This window comes from Spodoptera frugiperda, chromosome 4, assembly GCF_023101765.2.
Source record: "Spodoptera frugiperda isolate SF20-4 chromosome 4, AGI-APGP_CSIRO_Sfru_2.0, whole genome shotgun sequence".
NCBI lineage: Eukaryota > Metazoa > Arthropoda > Insecta > Lepidoptera > Noctuidae > Spodoptera > Spodoptera frugiperda.
In genome coordinates, this window is record NC_064215.1 from 10,240,383 (window position 1) to 10,257,621 (window position 17,239).

At 36.2% G+C, this 17,239-nt stretch overlaps 1 protein-coding gene across 4 annotated transcripts in view; it reads left to right on the forward strand.

Moving 5' to 3' along the window:
* The window catches only part of LOC118272588 (neuropeptide Y receptor type 2), an 86,533-nt gene extending 76,607 nt beyond the window's left edge, over positions 1 to 9,926 (forward strand). For 3 of the 4 annotated variants that reach the window (XM_035589184.2, XM_035589185.2, XM_050693478.1), the window contains exons 2-3: positions 415 to 1,957; positions 9,305 to 9,926. In XM_035589184.2, coding sequence (XP_035445077.1) covers positions 609 to 1,949 — 1,341 coding nt within the window. In that variant the 5' untranslated portion in view covers positions 415 to 608 and the 3' untranslated portion in view covers positions 1,950 to 1,957; positions 9,305 to 9,926. The remainder of the gene's footprint in view (positions 1 to 414; positions 1,958 to 9,304) is intronic. The other variant, XM_035589186.2, reaches the window with a different exon arrangement.
* The last annotated feature ends 7,313 nt before the right edge of the window (positions 9,927 to 17,239 follow it).

A 17,239-nucleotide genomic window follows, 5' to 3' on the forward strand; every position in this document is an offset into this window, starting at 1 on the left:
ACAGACATATTTATGGTAGAACCCATTTGAGACTACGTTTTATAGGTTCCACTTAACCGTTCCGATTTTATAGACACAAGCATTTTACAACCAATCAAAATACTTACGGAGTGTGAAATATTATCTCAGAGAATTTAAGACATAAAATACGCTTCGGTCTAGTGTTGGCCATTTTATGAACTATAACTTCGTGTAAAACTCGGAAACTCTTCTCCAAGAGTAATTTTCTTATGTTTTATAATACTAAACCCTTTCGTAATCCTTGAATTTACTTAGCTTGCTTATCCATTTTTCAAACTTAGGGTATATTTATCCAAATTATGGCGTCCATAAATAACATTTTCAATACCAAAGATTACTGTGTACAAACTTTCGCCATTACAGATATAATAAACGTTCTCTCTCTTGTTTCAGATTTCAACCATCAATCAAGAATGATCGCCCAGTTATAGAAAACAATGATCAATTATCAACAACAATTGATTGATCACAAACATATTAAAGAAACGGTCAATTTTCGTGTTCAACAGCATGAGAAAAACTGAGCTTCATATACACATAGAAAACATAATAAGAGATACCAAATATGATAGCAAAACCAAACCTAAATGGTTTATGATGACAATTTAGGACAAGAAGGAATTATGCCGACCGAACTATGGACCACCGATAATCCAGCCGACAATGACACATTCAGCGCAATCAACGATGAGTACCAAAACAATACAACGACTGACCCGATTGAAGACAAAGCGATTCAAGCAGCTTTCTGTACAGCATACACCATTATTTTCGTAGTAGGAATCTTTGGGAACGCGCTAGTATGTTACGCAGTTATCAGGAACAGAGCTATGCAAACCGTCACTAATCTCTTCATCACGAACCTCGCACTGTCTGACATACTACTCTGTGTATTTGCGGTACCATTTACACCACTTTACACTTTCCTCGGTAGATGGGTTTTCGGTGGACCTCTGTGCCATATTATGCCTTATGCACAAGGATGCAGCGTCTATATTTCAACGTTAACTTTAACTTCTATAGCTATAGATAGATTCTTCGTCATCATATATCCCTTTAAGCCTCGCATGAAGATTCAAACCTGTATTTGTTTGATTGTTTTCATCTGGGTGTTCTCTCTGTCTGTGACCTTCCCCTATGGATATTACATGGCCCTCCAAGACGTGTACTGCGCAGAGAAATGGCCGTCAGACCAAATCCGCAAGGCCTTCGGCGCAGTCACTACTATAATGCAGTTCGTAGTCCCCTTCATTGTAATGGCATTTTGCTATACATGTGTTAGTATAAAATTGAATGATAGACTAAAGTCCAGACCTGGCAGTAAGAATAGTAAGAAGGAAGACGCAGAAAGAGAAAGAAAGAGACGAACGAACAGAATGTTGATAGCGATGGTGGCCATTTTCGGGTTGTCGTGGCTGCCGCTGAACCTAATTAATATAAGTAGTGACTTTTATTCATTGGCAGAAGACTGGAGGTATTACATGGTGTTATTTTTCGTTGCGCACTTCATAGCTATGTCTTCCACTTGTTACAACCCGTTCCTCTACGCGTGGTTGAACGAGAACTTCAGAAAGGAGTTCATGCAGATACTGCCGTGTTTAGGAGCGTTGGTCACTAAGAGGGCTAAGAGGAAATTCAACCAATCAGAGAGGACAGGTATGTTTCGCTCAGAGAAAACTTGTAACGGTAACGATACCGTGCAGGAGTCACTCTTAACTTCTACAGTTAGTAAGATCCCCTCAGTTAGATATAAAATAGAATTCAATGATAATTTAAAGGTGTATGAAGAGGATGGTGTAGACAATATAAGTCCAGATGAGAAGCCAGAGGACAACCCGAGTCCTAACGAAGACTGTGTTAATATGTATATGTTTGTAGATAAAACTGTAAATACTTCGGATAAGGAACCTATCGTGTCTGCGCTGTAAATATAGTGGTAAGTTGAAACGTCATTTAGATAAAACAATGCTTTAAATTATCCTTGAACGATAACAATGAAATAGCATTTAAACAAACTATCTGCTTCTCTCTAACATTATATCAAATTGGACAACTACATTAACCTGGTAAATGCCTAGCAAGCTGTAAAATTACACTCTAAATGAATTATCTTAATTGGAATTCTAAACAAATTCATTAATTGTAGTGTTCACTGTGACTGAAACAGAAATAAATGATGACAAACAAAACCCATTAAGTTTTAAATCACATTATTGTTCGTAATGTTTTATTGTTGTTTTACTGTGAGCTTAAATACAAAAGTATACATAATATAATTATATAGATATATCTTTATAAGTATTTACTTTACAGTAATATCTGACAGTAAGTCAGATATTCATCTTTAAGCTTGCAACTTAAGATCCGGAGCTAAGGCTTTGGCTCAAAGCAGAAGAAGGAACGGGATGATTTTAGTCAGTAAGAGTTTGACACTCCCTCCCGCCTCACCTAAGGCGCAAAAAAAAGGTTGCAACTTAAAGCAAAATATATAAACAAGATTCCGACAAACTAAAAACCTCCTGCTTTTGAAAGTCGGTTAAAAATATTATTCGACAAACATAAAAATGTTGAACTTTCATTTAACAAAACTACAATGTATGGACAAAATAGAACTAATATTCGAGAAAGTTGTTCTATTTTAAAAATGGACAATAAAATGTACATTTCTAGCATAGAATTCAATTGAACATGTTGGCAAAATTGTTTTCCACGTTACTGCATTCTATGTTTCCATATTTTTCAGTTGTATTGTCACCTGCACTTGATAATTGAATTGTTATAGCTTTGGAAAGAACAAATTGTATTTCAAAACCGTTTTAGATTATAAATAAAATGTTTTTCTTTCTTCTGTAATCGTCTGTTGCTTTCTTTCCTAATATATTCTTTATTCGCTGTTTATAATAAAAAGCTTCTACTTTTCCTATAATTCTTAAGTAAATATTTTTCTCAAAGTTGCACTTTATTTCGTTAAAATACACGAAAACATTTAAACAGTAGGCTTGTTGTTATCGAATAATTCGATGACTAACTAAGTACTTAACAATTTTTTTTATGCTGTTTCAAATAATTTTATCTGTCGTTACCAACCGCACTGTACCTACTTGTATCAAGGTGTAATTGTGAACTTACACGACAGCTGTCAATTTGGAAATTTCCTGCGTCGAATGAGAAGGGGAAAATATATTTCTGTATATACTTTTTATATCGCTTAGCATTCGCGAGAATTTTCAATTTAGCTTGTGTATATGAAATTATGAATACATTTATTTAAACTTAGTGATTTAGGTTTTAAGTATGTTAGAAATCAAATACTTACTTAATTCAATTTAATTTTGAAAGTAAAAATATGTTTTTCGAAACGAAACATTAAACAATAGTATAAATATTAGTAGCAATACGAGTTAATTACGCTGCAATTTATTGAAAAAAAAAACATGCATTTTTCTTCATATTTTTTCTACCTAGCACATGTCCAAACTTCTTGCTACTCATAAATATTTCAAAGAATTCAATAACAAACTATAAAAAAATCACATTCCAAAGTACCTTCCCGTATTCAGCTATAAAAATCTATTTTGAAATTCGAATATAAAATACTGAATTCTGATTCACGGTAGAATAAAAAAAAAAAATATGACTAATGAAATAAAATTGTATCTTCAGTACCTATGGAAACTATCGGACAAGAAAAAACTTTTATGGAGTAGTAAAATCGATTTTTATTTACGATTTCGTTTATTTCCGAGACTTTTTTACGATTTTCTTTAAACAATACGAGTTTTAAATAAAGATATTCGTCTCTGAAATACGTCACTGTGGTAGTAAAATGTATATAGACGTTCGATTAAACCTGTCTGTTTGTTTGTTCAACCGCCAATTCCATACGTTGTGTCGATTCTATTACGATATCAAATAGTTTTATGTTAATTTAATTCATTGAACTAGTGGTAATGTTATTTACGTTGAAACATAGGTGAATATTGTTGTTCATTGACAAATATTCAATTTGCGGTAACACATTCAGACAAACTAATGAATATTTACATGGAAAATGGTGGCGTTATTTGAGTGAGATTACCAGAGGCCCGAGTATCCACCTTTCCAATCTTCCTAACCCCCAATTCCCCAACAACCTTTAAATTCCTAACGCCCCAAAGGCCGCCAACGCGCTTGTAATGCCTCTGGTGTTTCGGGTATCCATAGGCGGCGGTGATTGTTTACCATCAGGTGACCCGTCTGCTCGTTTACCTGCTTATACCATAAAAAATGGAATAGCAAGTTCAATTTGTTAAAAAAAATAAGCATAGCTATTTATAGTTACCATAGGTGTAATGCAATAATAACAATAATCAATATTTAAAATATACGACACTGAAATTGCTGTACATTAAATTGTACAATCATACTTATTTACGTACAAATGAAAACAGAGACAATGGAACATAAATAGCTCGAATATTATCACTCTTTCACTTATACCTCACTCATCAATCTCTTTTGCACGCACGATTGAAAGCACTTAAAATAAAAACTCGAAGTGACATTAAAACGTATACATTACACATGGGCATATAATTATCGTGTGTAAAATTTGGACTGTTTTCTTCCATTTTTGCAATTTCACAACTACTATATAACATTAATGAAACCGTTAATCCGTGATATTGCCATGCATATAGGATTACAATGGACTATAGATTTTTTCTATATGAAAAGGCTTTTCTGTGATCTTAAAGCTGGGCAGACAAATTGAAAATTTTAATTTAATCAGAGTTAAAAATACAAGTTTACCCTACTGCCACTTACCTCTTCTCTATAAAATATATAATTATATACATTTTACTTACGGAATTCCGTAATTGCCTAATGAACCCCACACAAGAAGTAAGGGTAGGATGGTGACAACATTTTCTAAGAAATCTTCCTACACAAGTCTTTATCAATACCTCCCTTCCTTTAATACGAAGTCCATTTACTCGAAACTTAATTTACATATGTGTGTGTGGAGTATTGCCTTAAGTCGTCACTCGTGTGTGCATGAAGGAGGTAATGCAATAATGGGAGTATGTCGCAAACTCATTGGGACTCTTTGCTGTACACTCGGTTAAAATAGGTAGTGATTGGGTTAGAATTTGTCGAGATTGGTTAGGGTTTTTTAGAATGGTAAGGTAAGTAGGTTGATGTGTAAATGTGGTACGTCGTTGGTAGAATTGTCTTAAGTTTGTTTCGAGAAGCGGGAAAAGTGATACCTAAGTAGTTTTTTTTTTCGAAATTAAATGACAAAGAAATGGAGCTATCCCTACAGAGTGATGACTGACTCGTTTATTGTTATAATAAAAAAAATAATTAAGTACATGTATTCAAAATTAGTAGACCTTTTATCCATTAATGTAGGTATGTGAGTAACCCGTGATTTTAAAGTAACACCATTTAAATCGGATCTATACTTATTAGTAGCGTGATACTGTTCAAAGCCAAAGGCAAATCATTTATTCTAACTAAACCACAAATACTTAAATACTTTTGAAAATATTGTTTAAATTATTTTGACGACATTGATAAATAAATGATAATATGATACAGGACTTACTATTCGTATTTTAAGGAATTACACTATACACAAGCACCAAGCTACACTTTACTTTTTATTCCGTACTATATCTTTAACTCGCTGACTGTACAATTTCGTAGTCAAAACACGTGAGCACACTAAACAAACAGACGGTACTTTGGGACAAAGATATAGCTAAAAAGTCAATGTCCCTATCCTCTTAATTTTGTCCCTTTTGGATCGAGACTCCTTCGGACCTCTCTTGAATCCAGACAATTTACTTACCCAACGATATTCCAGTCACAAGTCTTGCTACAACTGAATTTTTACTACAATTCTAGTTCTATGTTTGGTGTTGAGTTGAATTTTAAATATTTATTTAAACTTTTTCTTATACTTAAGCAATTACAGGTCTTTTTATAGTCTTATTATTATTTTAGTCTTATTTATTTATTCATTTATTTCAGGACGAAATATGCGTACATACAGAGCGTTATTTTTCTAGTTAGTATAGTACATCCCCGTTTCATGACACTGCTCTGACGATGTCGTCGGTCCACCTAGTGGGAGGTTTTTTTGGTCGCACATTTAATGGGTCGACTTTCTTGAACCGTCCCGAAACTAAAACCAGGCTACGCCTATGATAAATACTATACATACATTACAAACAATATTACAACAATTTGATACTTAATAACCAGGTAATAAGGACCAGTGTCTGAAACATGTAAATATGTATCTAAATCCAGCCCTCTAAATGATTATTACAAAATTGTAAAACTTAATAATTATTTGTCCAGCTCAAATATTTAACCCGAAAATTAATGTTGGCAGTAAAACAATATTGACTTAGTCCACAAATCCTACAAAGTAATTGCCGAGAAGACTTGTTGAGTAATTATAGAGATGATAAACATTATAATTATAATATTAAAAAGTAAAGTGCGACTGCTGGACAAGAGGTCACGGGTTCGATTCCCGGGTCATATAAAGTATTACTGGGAATTAATCGGTTTTTCGAAAAATTTCTCAGTAGTAGCACGGAGTCAGGAATTGTGTCTAGTATACGGCAATAGGCTCATTCCCTATTAACATGGAACTTATAACACTAATGATGATAAGTGGGTGTACATTGTATAGCGACATTACGAGTCATAATGAGCGCCTCTGCCTACCCCTTTGGGGATAAAAGGCATGACGTTACGTTGCTAAATAGTTGAATAATATATACCTAGCTATTCAATCAATTTTAAAAAATCAATACACAAAACAGACAATTTTCAGCATAAATCTTATTAATATTCCTACGTTGCTTGAACACAGAATTCAGAATTGCATGTAGTATATTTGCACAACAAGATAAATTGTGCAGATTTATGAGTGCACAATTTATCTGGGATTCAATCTTGTATGCACATTGCACAGTTCGTTTAATCAACACTACGGTGTAATAAATTCTCGTATTGTAATATATTTGGTACTGGCGAGACAGAACTTTGGTATTTACAGTAAAAAGCTTGAAACATTTTAGCAGTCTATTTATGTACTTTATATTTTAAATCTTTTAAAGCTTACTTCTATTCTTCCCGCGGCTGTCATAAGAGTGACTAAGAGTACTACTTATTTGATTAAGTGTGCTTTTCCACCAGAGATGTGCTATGCTACGTTGCTGTATGATTGGTATACATAGCTTAGCACTGGTGGAAACGGACTCTGCTAAGCTACGTTTTTATGTGGAAAAATACGTGCTATGGATGGCTTCCCTACTATCGATACATCACATACTTGAGCTGCGTATCTTCCTCGCATAGCTACTTTGCGGCGACACATCTTACTCGCGCAGCTAAGTACATAACTTGGTATCGATAACAAAAAGAAAAATTATAGATCGATTGTACTACCAAAATAAAATCATTAATAAAATAAAACCACGAGAAAATGAATGTTGCTTGTTGCAAAAATTACGCTGTACAAAATGTACAATGTCATTCTTGAACAACAAAGCTCCGAGGAATCATTTACAGGGATGAAACGAACAAAGAGGTCTTATAAGATTTCTCATAATTCTACTACAAAGAATAATAAAGACAAAAGCCCACCGATCAGAAGTACTTACAAAATGAAACATACATTTTTTATTTTTTTATTATATACTTGGGTATAAAATAATGCCCCTTTTTGTCTGATAGGTTTATCTGCCTTTTATAATAGGGGGTGAGGTTATTTTCATTATTTAAGGATTCGTATAATTTTAAGAAATCGAGCTAATAAAACTTATAAATGTCAAATAATAGCAATACCACTGTTTTATTCCTCTTAGGTATTGATATGTCATTATTGATACTTCTAATTGCTTTATACAATATTTCTAATTGGCTTTTTGATGACTCCTTTTTTCATTAAGTTTTTGTTAGCTGTAAGTCCTTCACGTACTAAATAAATAAATATCTACCGAGTTTTTTTGAGGGGGAGATAATTAAACCCTTCTATACTCCTGCTTTTCAAGCCGAAGCCCCATTAAAACCACTAGATAGCCCGCAGCTCCGGATAAGATCTTCAATGAATAATCTTAGGAAATACACTTACGTGGAACATACTCTACCTTGATTTATACATAACTTCGGAGAAGTCAATAAACACGCATTCAAAGAATTTTATGATAATGTTCAAAGCGGAATGGATTCTTCCAAAAATTCTTGTTTTGATCACTTCAATTTTATGGTCCACTCATCTTAAGATGGACATTCCGATATGAATTTTATATTTCTGTAGGTACGATTTTTGTTTATCTAGTCCACGTTTGAAGTGAGTCCGCTTCAGTGGTCATAAAATTATTGGTTTACGCAACGTGTAGATAGCTTTTCTTTAAAAACAAAACGCTGCCCTACACTAGGATTGTCTTCTGTATCGCGAGTGCGTTTACAAACATAATAAGTTCACATACGCATGACAAAGTCAACAGTGGCTATGTATAGGCTGTTGATTTGATGTGAAACAAAAATAATATAGAAGTACGACCACTGACCAGTAATAATGATTTTGATGCCATAATTTCATTAAATATCTAAAATATCCAAATACCTGGGCTGGGCTTCTCATGATTAGAACAGAAATGGGTCGCTATTTCAGATATTTCATTAGTCAGTACGATTTACGATTCCTATTGGATCGTTATTTTAAAACTTTTCATTAATAAATATTTTGTGTTCCATTGTTTTGTTGTGAATATTTTTTTAGCTATTGCACAATACGTTAGGTATAATGTTGCCTTTAAATAAAAAACAAATCCTTTGCGTTATTATAATTGCATAATCGAAACTATATTCGTTATACAGCACTTGTAAATATTTTGTATCAAAATTCTTTGAAACGTACTTTTTGAGGGAGGAAAATCATCCCATGACTTCTTACGCATTGGGTGCGGCGAGAAAGAGTGTCAGACTCTTACTGACTAAAAACCACCTCGTCCCTACTCCTGATTTTAGAGCCGGACCCCTGGTAACCCGCTAGGAAGACCGCAGCACCGGTTCTTTAAAAAAAAACGTACTTGGAAATGTAATTTTATATTACATGAAAAAGGAAAACCAAACATTTGTTATTGACCTCCCTTGGGGTGAAACAAAAAAGGGATAACTTGTAACATTTATTACTAACCAACCAGAACTTTCTTTGTGAAAACTCCAAACTTTTTTTATTACTTTCTTTTTTAAATTCTATTTTCTTTTGTTACAGGTAACACGCTGTAGTGATCTCCGTTCGAAGTATAAATAAGGCAGTGTCTACATTAGTGTTTTGTCTACACAAAAGGACTTTAAATGTAAGGGTTGTTGAAAGTGGGAACTATGCCTAATTTATCATTATATATTTTTTGTATCGTTTTCGAGTCTATGCATGTCAATAGCTGTTATATTTTAAAGACTTATAGATAAAAATGTTAGTCGTATAGTTATGTTATTGTATAAATACTTCCTTATTCATATGTAATATGAAATTGCCGTAGTATATGTATGTAAATAGAGAGTTTAAGTATACGAAAAATGTACAGGATAGCCAAAAACTTATGTTAAATGTAAATACAGTGTTAAAAACTAAGAATAAAAGTATTTACGTCAATTATGTAGTTCTAAAATGAACTTTGAGCCCATTGACGAAAGTACTTTTTTCTATAAATGTATAGTCATTAGATATAGGGTGTTCTAAGTAGAAATGTGTTATGCTAAAAATATTTTTGTAATGTAAAAAAAAACTATTGAGTATAAAAATGTAAATAATATGCAAAATGCCTTGTAAGTAACGTCAATGGATAAACTACGTGCAATTCGCTGTCATTATATTTAATAAAGTGTACCAAAGATTCGTGTTCATTTTATTGTCTTTATGGAAATGACACTTAAAATTATAGCCCCATTGTTTTTATAGTACCTACACAGTTCATTTAATTCCATTACATATTAATTTCTAAGTCGAATAACAGTAATACCATTAACACATAGACATAACTAATTGACTGCACGGTTAGGTTGGTGCAGTATCTGGGCAACTGACTGCCGTGCAACGTGTAGCGGGTTCGATTCCCGCACGGTGCATTATTTCTGAGATCCGCAATTTGCTCTTTTGGGTCTGGGTGTCATGTGTATGTGAACTTGTATGTTTGTAAATGCACTCGCGACACAGGAGAAAATCCTAGAGTGGGGCAAAGAAAAAAAATAAAAGTACAACAAGCAAAATAAAAACTAGGGAAATCGCCTTTACAACTGTGACAAAGAAAAGTTTACAAAACAATAATCTTAGAAGCAATCCAAATCCGATCCACACACTTACATTCTGTTCATCTGCTCAAGATGCAGCAATATTTAAACTTATTCCATTTTAGAATACAGGTGTCGAAATTTAAATATTTGAATACAAAATTTTGAATGTAGTAACGTTGAAATTCTAGAATACAATCACGACAGTCGGATATGTTTGCTGAATGAATTCGAATTGAATATGAACAGATTGTAATATCGTCTGATATTGGATTTTTAGTAGATCAATTTTTATATTTTTATAGATGTTATAAAACTTAACAGCATCAACCTATTTCCATACAGTATAACCATAATATGTATACTGTAGACTGTATTCTATTACTGAGAATTATGAAAATCAAGGAAATCTAACATTAATGAACAATCCTCAATAACATTGCGAATAGAATTGAAAATGATGTGCATTAAATACGAAACTTTAGGAAAGGAAAGTTTTACTTTATAGAAGTAGTCCCACCAGTTAAATGACGGCACTTAATTCAAACTCATAACGAAATTAATATATCGTTTTCAGAATTAATTTCAAATTTAGGTACCTATTTAAATTGCGGCAGTATTTGTGCCGACTCGAACGGAGTGTTCACAGAAATCCGACGTGAAACAAGGTTATTTTGTCGTATTGCTGAGGTTACCGGATCCCAATTACCCCTCCCCAGGATCAACCAAATTAAATCCCATATCCTCAAATTCCTAACCCCCAAAAAGCCGCAATGCACTATGTATTCTGTTGTTTCGGGTGTCTATGGGAGGCGACGACTGCATAGCATCAGATGATCCGCCTGCCCGTTTACCGCCTTATGTCATAAAAAAATCATTAATAAGTCTATAGGTAAGTACAAGTTTGTGAATTCCATTCTTCAACCACCAATAATACACATTACATCATCAGTTATCGAATCACGTATCCAAAAATCTATTGGAGCATTCGACATGTCCCATATCTATACCGAGACGAACTTCTGACTTTGAGAAGGAAACACATGTCACTAATCGGTAAAGTTCCTAGTAACTGTCCAACGTCTGGCACAGATTATATAGACAAAACCACTAGTCGCAAGTTAAGTAGATGCTAACTTATAATTTGCGCTTTATGTATTAAGGTTTTAAGTTCAGTTTTAATTGATGACTAGAGTTCAGTTATGTTGTAGCAACAATGATGCACTGGACCACTCAATGGTAAGCGGTCACTGTATCTTAGTACACTATCAACACAAGAGACATCTCTAGTGCGTTGTTTACCGTGTAGGAGACTGTTTATTGACTAATATATGTCATAATTATATATAACATATGGACCGTGAAAAATTGGTCAACATAGGTAAAAACTGCATAATTTTGATTTGCTATAAATCTACTAAAATAAAATAAAAAACATACTGTATATGATTTTTCATAGGTATAATAAACTTGAATAAATCGAAACACTACCGCAAAATGAACACCACATATCAATAACTTTAATCAACGAACGATTCTAAAAATTAAATTTCAATCGGTAAAATGGAAACTCGGTCGTTGGATGGTCGTCATAATTTTTTTATCCAATCAGATTTCTCTTCAAGCACATTTTGTGAGGCACCGCTTGCAATCAGACCTAGATCTATTCAAACTCATCTGGTGCAAACGCAGAGGGTCTGCTAATTGTAATTGGTTTATTTGTTATTCAAGCAATTATCCAACTAATATTAAAAATGCAATGTTTTGCTGACATTCCCATCAAAACAGCTGAAAGAATCGAGACAGCGCGTCATTTGCGGATGCCATAAGCGTCAATGGAAATACAAGTTTCGGATGCGACATCTTTCGGTACTCGTCCATGGTTCGATACCGACTGCAGATGAATAAAGCATGCGGCATACTTGGCATGGGCGGATGCCAGGCGTCGTAGGGCTGACGACATTCTTCAGAGGAAGAGAGCCTATAACCGGGCTGCCAAGTCATGCAAAAAGGCATTACGGATGGCTCGGTTCAACCACATTGGCCGAATAGGGAACAAACTGGCTTCTTACCCAGCGGTAAAGCGTTTTGGTCCCTGGCCAAGGCTGAATCGAACTTCTGCCGCCCTTCACTCCCACCTCTCCTGGGGCCTAACGGGACACTGGCACACACCGCGGTAGAGAAAGCGAACCTGTTTGCTTCTCTATTTGCGGAATCTTCACGTCTTGATACTGGTGGCGCTTTGCCTCCTTCTCTCCATAGAGTTTGCGAGACGAATATGTCAAAAATTCGCATACGACAGAAGGAGGTATATAAGACGTTGCGTAATCTTGACGTGAACAAGGCCAGTGGCCCCGACGGAATCCCAGCCGTGGTTTTAAAAATCTGTGCGCCTGAGTTGTCTCCAATCCTGACACGCCTGTTTCGACTTTCTTTGGAGACTGGTCAAGTGCCGGTAGCATGGAAGCTAGCCAACGTGCAGCCTGTGCCCAAAAAAGGTAGTCGTGCCGACCCTAATAATTACCGGCCAATCTCGGTCACGTCCATACTCTGCAAGAGTATGGAACGTGTACTTAACAACAGGCTCCTGGCATACCTTGAAGGTAACGACCTCCTCAGTGATCAGCAGTATGGGTTTCGCCGCAACCGATCCACTGGGGACCTACTTGCGTATGCCACCCACATTTGGAAGGCCATCGAAAGCACGGGGAGGCAATAGCGGTCTCTCTCGATATATCGAAGGCCTTTGACAGGGTTTGGCACGACAGCCTTATCGGCAAGCTTCCTGCATATGGACTTCCCGCTGATCTGTGCAGATGGATTGCAGACTTCCTGAGGGATCGGTCAATCCGAGTAGTCATTGATGGCTGCTCGTCTGACCAATTTCGCATCAAAGCCCTCAGGGGTCAGTACTTTCAGCAACGCTCTTTTTGCTGCACATCAACGACCTGCTTAAGCCCGGTATCTTTGGGTATGCAGATGACAGCACAGTTGTTGAAAGGTATGTGTCCGATGCGCGGAGTAGCGGAACACAGATCCGGTCTCTAAGAGAATCCATGGTCGAACGGTTGAACTCGTCCTTGAAGGCGGTTTCCGATTGGGGTGACGCCAACTTGGTCAAGTTCAACGCTACCAAAACCCAAGCGTGTCTATTCTCTGCCAAACGGAGTCAATTTCCGCTGGCTCCGACTTTCCGAAATGTGTCCGTTCCGGTAGCGGATCGTCTTGAGCTTCTGGGCGTAACTCTATCGCCAACGCTTAACTTCGGCTCTTATATAGAGTCGAAGGCGCATCTGGCTGGTAGGAAGTTGGGTATCCTCTCGAAGGTGAGACGGTACTTCACACCGAAACAACTGCTGAGCCTGTACCAAGCGCAGGTTCGGTCATGTATGGAGTACTGTTCTCACCTTTGGGACGGCTCGGCCAAATACCAGCTGGATGCGCTCGAACACATTGAAAGGCGTGCCAAGAGGCTCATCAATGACGATGCGCTTGTGGAGGCCCGGCTTCAAAGCCTTGAACACAGGCGCAAGGTCGCAAGCCTTTCCGTTTTTTACCGGATACATTTCGGAGAGTGTGCGGGGAATTGCACAACTTGATTCCCCCTAGTCCTTTTCATCATCGAACCACAAGACAATCGGCGAGGCGTCACCGCTTCATGGTAGATATCCCACCCACTCGCACGAAGCGCTTCGCTTCAAGCTTCCTTGTGCGAACTGCTAGGGAGTGGAACTCCTTGCCGGAGTCTGTGTTTCCTGATGGGTATAACTTGGGTGTCTTCAAGGCCCGAGTGAATAGGTTGCTTATGGGCAGACGTGCTCCACCGTAGGCCGTATCATCACTTACCATCAGGTGAGATAGCGGCCAAACGTCGACCCATTAAATGTAAAAAAAAAAAAAAAAAAAAAAAAAAAAAGATGAAATTTTAGAAAAACGGTGTATCATGGTACGGAATAATACATAGGTCACGTTTTATCGAACAGGAACGCGGGCGAAATCGTTAGCAGAAGCTAGTATGTTATAAAAAGTTCATAATTTTCAGGTTTGTACTGATTTGTAGTGATATTTTTTTAGCATAGGAATATCGTTTAATTTCTTCTTCCACCTTGGGCGAGGCGAGAGGATAGTCTCAGACTTTTACTGACTAAAAACCACCCCTGTCCTACTTCTGTTTTTCAAACCGAGTCCCGGTAACCCGTTGAGCAGTCTGCAGCTCCGGGTCGGCGGTTTACATACTATTTGCCTTTTTTCATCCTAGCCATAGTGCACTAAATATATCCAGTATTACAATGTTTTGAAAAAAAAACAATAATAAACAAGAAATCTTAAACATCCGAATCTTTTTTACGACTAGCTACTAATCCAAAAATAAATAAAAACAAGCTAAACCCAACCTCTACTTAACCGTAATTTGGACGTAAACAATCTTTACTTAATTAGTTAAACGAAGAAAAATGGCGCTCGCGTCACGTGATGCAATTTACCTGATGGCTATAATATGATCGTTTAAAAACCGCTTACCTACGGCGTGATGCAAACAAGTTAATGAGATTAATGTGAGCCAGCTGATATTTCCAAGATATAGTCGGCACAAGGTCGGTACATAACCTATTTACTAGAAAAACTAAGGTCGTGGTGTTGTGATGACACATATTTTTTTAATTTACTTACGTCAAGCTGCTTACTTGTAGAGATTTTGTAGTCTGTGATATCATAAGTTTTACGCAAATAGCCACTATCCACCGTACTTTATTTTGTAATTCAATTACGCAAATGAAGCCACCGATCATACCAAATGCCTTATCTTGTAATTCAATTGAAAGTTTAAAAAAATATTAATATTATTTAATAGCACACAGAGTCTGAAATGTGCAGAAATGTGACAATAGGTAATAAAATTAATAAGCTATCTCATGAAAAGTTAATGCAAGATGCCCATAAACTGGGCACGATTTCAGAATCCGTGCTTCGACTGAGATTTTTTTCGAAAAACCGATATGAACCCAGTACTACTTTGCCCGACCCGAGAATCTAACCCGACCCTTTATCCGGCAGTCTCACTTGCGACCCCTCGACCAACGAGGCAGTGAAAAGTTAATTTATAGCAAAATATACGAGTCTACACACTATCGTAGAAAACCTGCCTCCATTAAATCAATTCAGGCAAATCAAATTCAACATTCACTTGGCCACTACACTCGATACAAATGTACAACATCTCGAATTCCCAATCCAACTGCACATGCAACGCTAACAGCTTGGAAAGTTAGCAGATCGAGGCAGGAGTGTAACTGTGCCAAATCAATTAGTTCGGCAGCCACCGAGCTCCAATATCCATACAACCGTGCTTTATAGGAAAACATGGCGCCCATGTTTGAAATCTCTAAATCCAAAATGGTAAATAGAACATAACGTCTTTTATTTTTCGATTTTCAACCTTCATTCTGTACAGTAATGTTTGAAATCTGTTGTAGTTTTTTTATTGAGTAGGTATAGTTTTTTTTTTTAGACGTTGCCCCACATTAGGATTTTCTCCTGTGTCGTGGGTGCGTTTACAAACATACAATTTTACATGCACATGACACCCAGACCCGACACAACAATTTGTGGATCACACAAAGAGTTGATCCGAGCGGGAATCGAACCCGCTACACGTCTCACGGCAGCCAGTTACCCAGCCATCGCGCCAACCGTGCAGTCATTTTGATGAGCTGGGGTAAAAATAATTGTGTCAAAATTAAATTTTAACTTCACTAACTAACAATCAACGACTATAACCTTTTACTATAATTTATTACGAGTTCTCGAATGGAGACCAGGTACCAACAAGCACAGTGTAGGACGTTCACCCACAAGGTGGACAGATGACCTGATTAAGGTCGCAGGGAGCTGTTAGATGCAGATCACCTCCAATCGGCCTATCGGGAAGTCATTGGGAGAGCTCTATGTTCAGCAGTGGACGTCTTGTGGCTGATATGATGGAGATGGTCATTTATTACAAGTTCAAATTAAAATTCTGTGCAAAATTCCAGAGAATTTTTAAGCTACGCTATCATGCCATTAACACAATGAAAACAAACAAAAAGGCTGAAATATCTAGATAATGAATGCTCTCCAATTTTCTGCTTATAACAGTAAATAAATTACACTCGTTCCGATAAAAATGTATCCGTATTATCCCACCGGCTTTCGTCGACTCGGAAATTAAAAACGATTGGATTAAGAGGACACGGTTTCTATACTTCATGAGTATAACGGATAATTCAAATTGACTTTAGAATTATTTTTTATCATGGGTATCAGATAAACATTTACTATTAAAATTATTATTCTTCTAATAATATTTTTCTATATAGTATGGAGATCACTCGTATGATTTAAATGAAACTACAAGTAGTACTAGTCCATAGAAGCATAATACAACTAAAAATTTAAACGACTAAATAAATAAAAATGAAAATTTTCAAACAAAATAAATAATGAAACGAATCAAGTATTAAATTTTGTGGGATCAGCTTTATGTTCCGTAAAGAAGACCTCACAGAAGAGCTGTAATGTTGTAGCATGTCTAGGAATATTATGGGAATGCGGTGCGACTGTTTTAATGTCGTATTCGTAAAGAGTGATAAAATTAGCTCAAAAAGATAAATGCACCTTTGGCTTAAGTGTACCCTTAACGAGCATATCTAATCATCATAAAAAAGTCGAATCCGACAGCAGACACATATTAACGTTTGAAATGAATAACCCATCTTAACCCATTCACCTATTTATTCTAGACACTTGGCAGCACTAGCGATTTTGGTCTACATAATCATACAATGAACCGCCTATAAACATAATTTGGATCCCAGTGCCTAATGCGATATCCGGCATGCGACCTCTCAGTGATTTATTTATATGAGTTCACCACACGTCT